This window comes from Eleutherodactylus coqui, chromosome 4 (assembly GCF_035609145.1).
Source record: "Eleutherodactylus coqui strain aEleCoq1 chromosome 4, aEleCoq1.hap1, whole genome shotgun sequence".
Taxonomy (NCBI): Eukaryota; Metazoa; Chordata; class Amphibia; order Anura; family Eleutherodactylidae; genus Eleutherodactylus; species Eleutherodactylus coqui.
Window position 1 is genome coordinate 254,933,212 of NC_089840.1, and position 10,556 is coordinate 254,943,767.

Here is a 10,556-nt window from a genome sequence, read left to right on the forward strand (position 1 = left end):
ATTGCGAGTAGACATTTAAGCGGAAGGAAGCGACATGTGAAGGGTGACCAATGAGCAGGCAGTGGGTGTAGTTTGGGAGGGAGTGGGGGATGGTGACACAGGAGGTAAACATGCAATTTGTGCGTGAGCTGCATGTGTGACCTGTACTGGGGATGCAGGCTGTGGGTGACTCCCCCTATAGACCCCTGTCATGTATCCCCTGTTGCTGTCATGCCCTTGTCTCCTCATTGTGCCCATTTATACATTGCAACATATAAATGGATCCTGTGAACCTTGCATCCTGTCAGTCCTGAGGTGTCAACAAACCTCGGACATGCCTGCAGTGCGCTGCGCAGGGGTATTGCGGGTTATTGCAGCTGAGACTATATATACTATATACTTGACTACCGTGTACAACAAGTTACCAAACGTAAAATATGTCACGCCTGCCCTGCTGCGTCCACCCGCCGCGTTCGCAGGGCCGCTGGCTAAGCGCAAAAATTGTCCGCGCTTCACCTGAGGATTTTGCATTGATTGGTCATGGTGGATGACGCCTCCCCGCCGTCCTCCGAGTTCTTCCTGTAGTGTTGCTGCAACGTGAACCTAAATTAGAGGCCGTAATTAAAAGTCCATTTTTAACCCTTTGCAATCTGAATGTTTCTTCTCCGCAGCCCCTTTCTCATGCCTGACCCTTCTGTGTGTTGTTCCACAGAGAGATGGCCGATCAAGGGTTCCTTATGGAGGTTTGTGTGGATTCGGTGGAGTCGGCAGTGAATGCGGAGAGGGGAGGTAAGGGTTAATTAGAAACCTTTGCATTGTCTAATACTGTTATTACATGGTTTGGATTTCTTTATACGCAGAGGATACGGATTACGCAGGATTTCCTTCTCTCTACTAGGTGCTGGACGTATAGAGCTGTGCGCCAGTTTGCTGGAAGGCGGCATCACCCCGACCATAGGTGAGGAGTGCACTGATGGGGTTAAGGGGGTCTTCCAGGATTTTTTTTTTAATTCATGACTTTTTTTTAGGATAAGTCATCAGGATCACATTGGAAGGGGTCAGATGCCCAATACCCCCGCCAATTAGCTGTTTGCTGGAGCTGCTGTGCTTAAGAGTTACAACAGCTGCATGCAGTGTACAGGGGTCCGGAACAGTTAAAGGGAATGCCACAATTCGTATATAAACAAAGTCTTGTACTTCAGAGCGGCATTCACTATTCTGCTGGTGGAGTCACTCTGTACATACATTACTTATCCTGTACTGATCCTGAGTTACATCCTGTGTTATACTCCAGAGCTGCACTCACTATTCTGCTAGTGGAGTCACTGTGTACATACATTACGTATCCTGTACTGATCCTGAGTTACATCCTGTATTATACTCCAGAGCTGCACTCACTATTCTACTGGTTTAGTCACTGTATGCACACATTACTTTTCCTGACTGATCCTGAGTTACATCCTGTATTATACTCCAGAGCTGCACTCACTATTCTGCTGGTGAGTGTAATATAGGATGTAACTCAGGATCAGTACAGGATAAGTAATGTATGTACACAGTGACTCCAGCAGCAGAATAGTGAGTGCAGCTCTGGAGTATAATACTGGATGTAACTCGGGATCAGTACAGGATAAGTAATGTATGTACACAGTGACTCCACCAGCAGAATAGTGAGTGCAGCTCTGCAGTATAATACAGGATATAACTCAGGACCAGTGCAGGATAAGTAATGTATGTACACAGTGACTCCACCAGCAGAATAGTGAGTGCAGCTCTGGAGTATAATACAGGATATAACTCAGGACCAGTGCAGGATAAGTAATGTATGTACACAGTGACTGCACCAGCAGAATAGTGAGTGCAGCTCTGGGTTATTATACTGGATAAGTTACATATGTTAATAGTGGCTCACCTTTTTATATGAATGAGTTCCATCTGTACACGGGCCACTCATGTTCATGGACATTTTGGAGTGTTCTGCAGACAAATATCTAGATCACTGGCTTTCTTCTTTGACTTTGTAAGTTTACGTCCCCCGTCTCAGTCACCCTCAGTGCTGATGGAAAATATCAGGCGAAGGGGTGAAGCCTTGGTGCAGAGAAGACCCACCATCTGCCTGGTTATTTTGCAGGTCTTTTGCAGGTAGTGAAGCAGTATGTTCAGATCCCCGTATTCGTGATGATTCGGCCGCGATCAGGCGATTTCCTTTACTCTGACCGAGAGGTCGAGGTCATGAAGGCTGACATACGTCTAGCAAAAATCCATGGGGCCGACGGGTTGGTGTTCGGTGCCCTGACAGAAGATGGCAGAATCAATGCAGAACTCTGTATGGATTTGCTTGGTAAGTAAAAACGGAAGGTTTATGTTGGAGAAAAACTGAACTTTATTTTGTGTCTTTTCAGATTTTTGTGCTTTAATAAAGTTATTAAAGGAACCCAGAAGCAAATGCTAAAAGTAAACTGTATATATCCTGTCCTCATTGTTTCTCGGTCTGCAGAACGTTCTGCCACAGTCTTGTAGAGATCTTGCAGTCAACACAGGGCGTAAAAATGACTGTCTGTTCCTGGACAGACAAAGATGTCCACACCGCTTCTGTATCTGATGGACACTGTGTCTTAGTACGCATCATTAGTTAAGACCTTGCTGACTGCTTTGATTGGCCGGTGCTGCCCATGTGAGCAGAGCTGCATGTAGTATCTTGGGGCCCTTTTATACAGGCCAATAACACTGGTCAACAAACTTTTTTTCACCCGAGTTGGCTTCAGGTGGGCTAGATAGATTTTTTTTTTTTTGTATGCTGATTTCAAAACTGTTTTCCGTTTTGTTTTTTTTGTAGCACATCTACCGTGTTTCCTCAAAAATAAGACATTTTTGCCTCAAAACAGGCACAGTGTCTTATTTTCGGGGGGTGTCTTATACTTACCCAGCCACCGGCGTCTGTGTCCCTTGCGCTGGTCCCCGGCGCTGTGTCAGGCTGCAGTCCTCAGCGCTGACAAGATTCTCTTCTGGTGACGGGGCTTTCAATACCCCGCCTCCGGTAAGAGAGTGCTGTGATTGGATTGAGCGCCAGCCAATCAGAGCCGGCGCTCGATAAACCAATCACAGCCATTCAGTGATGTCATTCACTGAATGGTTATGAATGATCGAGCGCCAGATGATCGAGCCGCGGTCCGTGTCCTCCCACTGGTCTCTGGAGCGCTTTCTTGCAGGCCTCAACCGCTGACCAAAGATCGCTTTCTGGTTCCTGGGATTCATGAATCCCACCTCCAGGAAGTGATGGCTCTGATTGGTTCTTAGAGCGATGCCAGCCAATCAATGCAGCGCTCGATTAAACAATGTGATGGCTGTGATTGGTTCATCAAGCGCTACATTGGTTCTTACAGCGTTGCTCAGCCAATCAATCAACAGCCATCGTGTGGCGGAGGCAGGATTTATGAATTGGCTGAGTGGCGTTCTTCTCTGCATCTTGGGCGGCAATGGTGAGGAAAAGCCGCCGCCGGAGATGAACTTAAATTTTGTTTATTTAGTTCATTCATCGTCCGTCGCTTAGTTTATGCGTGCATAAAAACTGAACAACTGATTGTTTACTGTAAATGGAGGCAGGTGGGTTGCAAAAAATGCTCGGCCCGCTATGCTTTCATTCACACAGCGGTATACAAGCATTGGAGCGATCACCGCTGGGACAACTGGTCAGGTATCTGTGCTCGACGGGTCGTCCCATCAAAAAGGGCCCCTATACAACCAATGCATTCCAATGCACAGTGTAAGTCAGATGGTCAGGGAAGCGATGCGCCCATCTTTGATTGCCCAGTGCCGGAGAGTCACTTTAATCTGCTGATCCCTTAAATTTTCTGCTGGGATATGGCTGTCTAAGAGGAAAGGACTTAGACAAGGGGACGAGGCTTGATGATCTTTATGTCCTACTGTGGACAGTGCAGAGGGGGGAGGCTCCTGCTGCAACCAGTTGTCTTACAGCTAAACCCAGGACAGTGAAAAGGAGAAAGAGGACATGACCAACCTTCTAGGATGCATAGAGAAGATGTCTTTATTAAAGATGAGCGAGCGTACTCGGCCACGCCCCTTTTTTGCCCGAGCACCGCGATTTTCGAGTACTTCCGTACTCGGGCGAAAAGATTCGGGGGGGCGCCGTGGGTGAGTGGGGGGTTGCAGCGGGGAGTGGGGGGGAGAGGGAGAGAGAGAGGGCTCCCCCCTGTTCCCTGCTGCTACCCCCGCACCGCCACGCCTCCCCCCGGCGCCCCCGAATCTTTTCACCCGAGTACTGAAGTACTCGAAAATCGCGGTGCTCGATCGAGTAATTACTCGAAACGAGTATACTCGCTCATCTCTAGTCTTTATATATGTTTCAGTGTTATTCATAATATGAGGTAAAACAGGAGCAATGGGAAAGGAGGAGCTTTAATCCCTTAACGCCACAGGATGTAAGTTTACGTCCTGGCTGCAGAGTTCTTAACGCAACAGGACATAAACATACGTCATGAGAATAGCGTGGGATAAGAAGAGATCCAGCAGGGGTATACATGAATAGCGATCCCCACTGTTAACCCCCTAAATGCTGCAATCTACGTAGATTGCGGCATGTAAAGCGTTTACAGAGGGAGCACGCTTACTCTGTGATGTCATCTGACCCTCACGATGTAATCACAGAGGGCCGATGGGTCGCAATGGCAACCGGATGCCAGATAGTGGAGATCTGGCTTGTCATTGCCTATGATCGCTATTGAGAGCTGTCCTACAATGCATGATCATAGCGATCATAGCTCTTCTGGTTCAAGTTCCCTACAAGGACATAAAAAAAATGAAAAAAAAATTAAAATAGCGTGAAAAATACATGTTAAAATAATAACCAAAAAAAACCTTTTTTTGTGCATTTTGCTCGATTTGTATTAAAAAAACGAAAAAACCCCCCCACATATTTAGTATCATCGTATCCATAAGGACCTGTACAATAAATTGAAGCATGGTAAAAAAAAAGTGTGTTTTTTTTTTTTTTTTCCTGCCAAAACGCACGATTGAAGTGATCAAAAAAGCCGTATGTACCCCAAAATGGTACAAATAAAAGCTACTGCTCATCACGCAAAAAAGACATCCTTAAGGGGTTAAAGAGGTTTTTGGATTAAAAGCATTTATTACCTATTGACAGAATAGAGAATAAATGTCACATCGCCAGGCATCCGACTGCTGGTACCCCTAGTCATCTTGGGACCGGCGCACCCGAATGCTCAATCTGAACAGAGCGGTGGTGGTCGTTCTTGGCCACCTCCCCATTCAATTCAGTGGGACGGAGGGAAATTGATGAGCACTTTGGTCTCCAGCTTTTCCATACAAGTAATTGGGGTGAAGGTCCTGCACTCGGGGCATTTAGGCTGCTCAGATTGCTGGATCACTGGGGATTACAACAATTAGACCCCGAGTGATGAAGTATTTATCACCGGTCCATAGGATAAATGATAAATATCATTAGTGGGAAAACTGCTTTAACCTTGTTTATACCACATGATGAATAACATTAAAAAATGTAGATTTAAAGGTCTCTATGGTTTTAAAAAAAAACTTTTAGGCCGGTTTCACGTGGGCGATATAATCGCGTGATGTGACAGCGGTACAAATCGCATGTATGTGAAGTCCATGCTTGGCAATGGGTTCCTTCCTTCACATCAGTAATGTTTTGTAGGCTTCTACATTGCGGAGAAAAAATATTACCGTGATTTGCGATAGTTTTGTAGTCCAGGTTTCTTGCGGTGCAATTCAACTTTTACAGTAGGAAATCCTACTGTTTCCCCTAAAATAACCCCAGGCTGCATTAAAAGCAAACAAAAAAAGGAATACATTACCTAAGAGGCGCTGTCCGCTCCGCTGCACGTCTCCTCCAAGGCCTCCACATTGAATGACTGTGATTGGTTCATCAAGTGCTGCAGTGATTGGCTGAGCCGTGGTGGTCGAGAACCAATCAGAGCCGACGCTTCCTGGAGGTGGGATTTTTGAGCCGTCTGACCAGGAAGCGCTGGCTAAACACTGCAGACAAGTGTGCCCGGGCTTCATCATATGTTGGGAGTCTCGGCACTCTGATCCCCACCAATGAAACTAATCTATATACAAGAACTACAGATATCTATCTGTAATAATGTGTATCCTGTAACTCTTTAGTTTATTTATTTTCAGCTGTCTCTCGCCCCCTGCCTGTCACTTTCCACCGAGGTAAGCATGACAACTTGACGTTAATGTTGGACCTCTTGCCGTGTAATAAAACTTTATAAAAAATGAGGTTGCAATGGCTGATGGGTTATGACAGGTTGTATTATTGTATTGCAGCCTTTGACATGGTCTATGACCCCCTTCTTGCTATGGAGACCCTGATATCGCTAGGGTTTGAGCGAGTGCTGACCAGCGGCTGTGACAGCTCTGCACTGGAGGGGCTGCCCTTAATAAAGAGGCTGGTGGAGCAGGTAATGTAACCGGAGGAATTGTTTTTATAGCTGTCCTAAAATAGAGCGTGGGCATGGGCTGGGTCGGGTGTTGCATATCATGTTATATATACCATCCACATAAAAATGCAAGGTTCTTAGCACATAATTTGATCAAAACATGTAGGCCCGTCCACCATGTCCACATGACCATTGCTTTTGGACAGGTTCCTAACTTTGTTTTGGCCTAAGTTTCAATGGATTCAGGGAAAAGTTGGATATTGGGCTAACAATCTAATTAAAGGGTCAGGGACAGATAAGTGGATTGAGTGCATGACAAAAGTGGTCATTAATATCAAATTGGTGGGGTCTATCTCCCAGTGATCCGTTGTTTCAAGGGGTGAGCAAAGCAGCCTTTACATTGTATACAGCAGGCGCAGCACCATATATTATGTAGTGGCTGTGCCTGGTATGGCAGCTGAATCACATTCACTTGATTGGGACTGAGCATCATATAGGCCATGTGATAAATGAAGGTTAACGTCACAGGCCGAGGAAGAGATTGCTGTGCTCTCCCGACTGCCATAACCTCTTCAAACAGCTGATGAGCGAGGGTGCAAAAAGTCAGACCTATTCCAAGTATAGGTCATCAGTATTTAAAGGGGTTTTGTCACATTATACTATTAATGACCTATCCTTGGGACAGGTCATCAATAGTAGATCGGGGGACCCGCTGATCGTCCATCCCATTGTCAGTGCAGCAGGATCGGACATCTGCATCGGGGGTCACGGTCGTAAGTGTAATAGGTGGCTTCACTTCTATTGAAATCAATGGGAGCCAAGCAGTCTATCACACTTCTGACCCTAATGGCTGGCTGGAGGATCAGCTGATTGGCGGGGATCCCAAACGACGGGTCTCCTCCAATCTGTTATTGACAGCTTATCCTGAGAATAGTTCATTAATAGTATAAAGTGACAAACTCATTTAAGTCCCGGATAACCACTTTAAGTTGTTAGAAATACCTTGAGCACATTATCATATTTTACCATTTGACTTCTGCATTACTTTGTATCATCATCTTACAAGTCACATGATGTTGTTTCTTTCTTTTTAGGCTAAAGGCAGAATCATAGTGATGCCAGGTAGGTAAACCACAAGCCACCCTTCCATTGAAAAAACCAAAATACACACCAGCAATAGAAAGTCTGCCACCACTATGGCTGTCACAGACAGCCCAATGATGTGAATGGATATCATGTAATGCTTAATGTCACCTTCGGAGGCGCTGCTGGGAAATCAAATATTTCCCACCTAGAGTCATTTTCTACTATTGTTAAACCTAAAGGTGCCATAAATAATAATTGGTGGAGTTCTAATGAATGGAACTTTTGAAGGGGTTGTACCAAGATTGTTCTTCCTCACCTATCCATAAGATGGGTTGTAAAAGGCTGATCAGTGTCAGTTTCGCCGAGAACGGGGGTCCTGTGTCCCCCTCTCCTCACTATGGGCTTGCTGCAGTGAGGAGGAGATTGAATAGAGTAACGGTCGCACACGTGCAGTGATGCTCCATTCATCTTCAATGGGATTGCTGGAGATAGCAGAGCGCTTGTACTCGGCTATTTCTGTCAGTCCCATTGAAATTGAGCGGCACCTTGCATGTGCAATCGCAGCTCCATTCAGTCTCCGTGTCACTGCTGGTGGATGCAGGGAGCCCACAGTGACAAGAAGAGAGGGACCTAGGGCCCCTGTTCTTTGGATCCATGTGGATATAGGTGAACAGGTGATAAGTCAATCTTGGTAAAACTCCTTTCATGTACAGTAACCCAGTAGATCCCTGGCTCAAACCCCTGTAGCTAAACTATACAAATTTAATAGAAATGTCTCAAATCTCTACATATCTTCTATTTTTCTGGTCCTGTAGGTGGTGGCATCACAGAAAGGAACCTCCATAGGATTCTGGAGGGTGCCGGAGTTGAGGAATTTCACTGTTCTGCACGCTCCACCAAGGAGTCCTTAATGAAATACAGGTACGGAGCAGAGCTGAGATCACACCTCATACAGATCATTTCCACACTTGAACATTCTGAAATGTCCTTTCTCTTATCAGAAACAACTCCGTGACGATGGGAACTGCACTTACTACCTCCGAGTATTCCATCAAGGTTGCTGATGTGACCAAAGTCAGAACGTTGAACGCTATGGCAAAAAACTTCCTCTGAAACAACCTCCTATGGAGCCGCAGGGAATGTGGTGTTGCATCAACACAGACCAGATTGGCATCTGGAGTACTGTGCTGACTGGCGGTTGGGTAGATAGAGGGCAAGCCATGGTGTGGATGCGACTGCATGACGGATTTGGGTTTTTTTGTTCTGCTTGTCCACTATGAGTGCAGAAACGATTGATAGGAGATCTCCTCCTATAACACAGTCCTGTGATGTTCAGACCGTCTCTGGGCCGAGGAGGGAATCAGCACATTGTTCTGTTAAGGGTTGTATTCAGCTTTGTGGCCGTAACAACAATAATCATCCTATAGGAAATGATCGTTAGTGACAATTCAAGTGCAACAACATGGCAAATTATTCCCATCATTTCAGATGTCCTCCGTACACTTTCCTTTGCTAACGAGCGTCCCAACATTGAAAAGTAATGGGATACTGCTTGGGTTAGGGGGTAAATCTGAGGCCAGACTACTACTTCAATACAACCACCATCTTCTCTATAGGTGTTTGGTGTATGAGAATCCATCCAGAATGGGTGGGATAGAGTTTTTATTTGCAGGGTGCACTATAAATGGTTAAATTGCTTGTGAGCCGTCAGATGAATTAAAAGGAAAGTCCACCTAAAAATGTGTTTTGTCTTGTGTAATATTTGTGTCCTAGATTAAAAGGGTTCTCCAGAGCTTTTACTGTTGATGACCTAGCCTCTGGATAGATCATCAGTAGAGATGAGCGAGTATACTCGCTATAGGCAATTGCTCGAGTGAGCATTGCCTTTAGCGAGTATCTCCCCGCTTGAGACAGAAGGTTCGGGTGCCGGCAGTGGGCAGGGAGCTGCGGGGCGGAACGGAGGGGAGATCTCTCTCTCCCTCTCTCCCCCCCGCTCCCTCCTGCTGACTGCCGCTACTCACCGCTTCCCCGCGCCGGCAGCCGAACCTTCCGTCTTTAGCGGGGAGATACTCGCTAAAGGCAATGCTCGCTCGAGCAATTGCCCTTAGCGAGTATACTTGCTCATCTCTAGTCATCAGTAGTTGATCAGCTGAGATCCACATTTCAGGATCCCTGCTGATTCCCAGCACCACTGTCAGTATGGACAACACTGGAATAAATAGTATTGTAGTTATTGAAGTGGACGGGTTTGGTCCTTTAGGCTCTGCTCTCGTTGACAGTAGTCCCAAGGACCCCCTAATCCATGGGGATCTAAAGCGGCAGACCCCCATAATCAACTATTGATGATCTGTCATAAGTGGATTAACGTTCTGGAAAACCCTTTTGAATTGCTGGTCATCCATAAACTCGGAACAGATTTCGTTGCTGCTGCCCATACTATTACTGAACCTCCTTGAAGTAAGACCCTGTATACATCACGTTAAAAGCCTACATTTGGTGTATATACTTGGCTCTACAGGAAAAAGTAATTGCCACCTTAGCTATTAATGGCAATTAACAAGAGGTGAGCACCGATCAAGTAGAAAAACATAGCACTAACACGTCGTAGCTCGTGATCAGGGTTCAAATCTTGGATCAATTTGATCCCCTAATTTTAGCGGATCAAGCTCATTGATTGAAGTTCAACTGGGGAAATCCAAGATGGCGGACTCGACTAGTAGGCTGAGTCTTTTCCTGGGTGGAGAAATTACTTGCAAGTTTGCTGCTAGTAGGGTGATCTTTTTATGATCGTTTGGAAGATCACCTGACTACAGACACCAATCACGTGTGCAATACACTTCTAGGTTGAAGCTTTGATCGCAGATCACTTGAACTTTGTTTTGTCAATCTTAGATTAAAAAGTGTTTGTCCAACACACTTTACTTAAACCTAGTTCCACGGCTGATTGCAGTTTACCTGAATCGGGATCCATATGATCAGAGGTGTAACTTGAAGCTCCCGGGCCCTGATGCAAAACTTGTAACAGGGCCCCCAACTATAATGCTTTAC

At 45.8% G+C, this 10,556-nt stretch overlaps 1 protein-coding gene across 2 annotated transcripts; it reads left to right on the forward strand.

Moving 5' to 3' along the window:
• The first annotated feature begins 68 nt into the window (after positions 1 to 68).
• Positions 69 to 9,262, forward strand: CUTC (cutC copper transporter). 2 transcript variants are annotated; one of them, XM_066601122.1, is made up of 9 exons: positions 69 to 104; positions 692 to 768; positions 878 to 937; positions 2,111 to 2,320; positions 6,160 to 6,195; positions 6,310 to 6,443; positions 7,517 to 7,544; positions 8,324 to 8,429; positions 8,510 to 9,262. In XM_066601122.1, the coding sequence occupies exons 2-9, from the start codon at positions 696 to 698 to the stop codon at positions 8,619 to 8,621; spliced, it is 759 nt and encodes a 252-aa protein (XP_066457219.1). In that variant the 5' UTR covers positions 69 to 104; positions 692 to 695; the 3' UTR covers positions 8,622 to 9,262. The 2 variants fall into 2 exon arrangements, with proteins under 2 accessions (XP_066457219.1, XP_066457218.1); XM_066601121.1 differs by having other exon boundaries at positions 98 to 161.
• The last annotated feature ends 1,294 nt before the right edge of the window (positions 9,263 to 10,556 follow it).

Bases quoted from the DNA above. Each gene is read 5' to 3' on its own strand.
- CUTC (XM_066601121.1), top strand. From the start codon at position 133: ATGTGTGACCTGTACTGGGGATGCAGGCT. The intron at 7,545-8,323 runs GTAGGTAAACCA...CTGGTCCTGTAG, and splicing joins CAGAATCATAGTGATGCCAG to GTGGTGGCATCACAGAAAGG. The intron at 8,430-8,509 runs GTACGGAGCAGA...TTCTCTTATCAG, and splicing joins GAGTCCTTAATGAAATACAG to AAACAACTCCGTGACGATGG.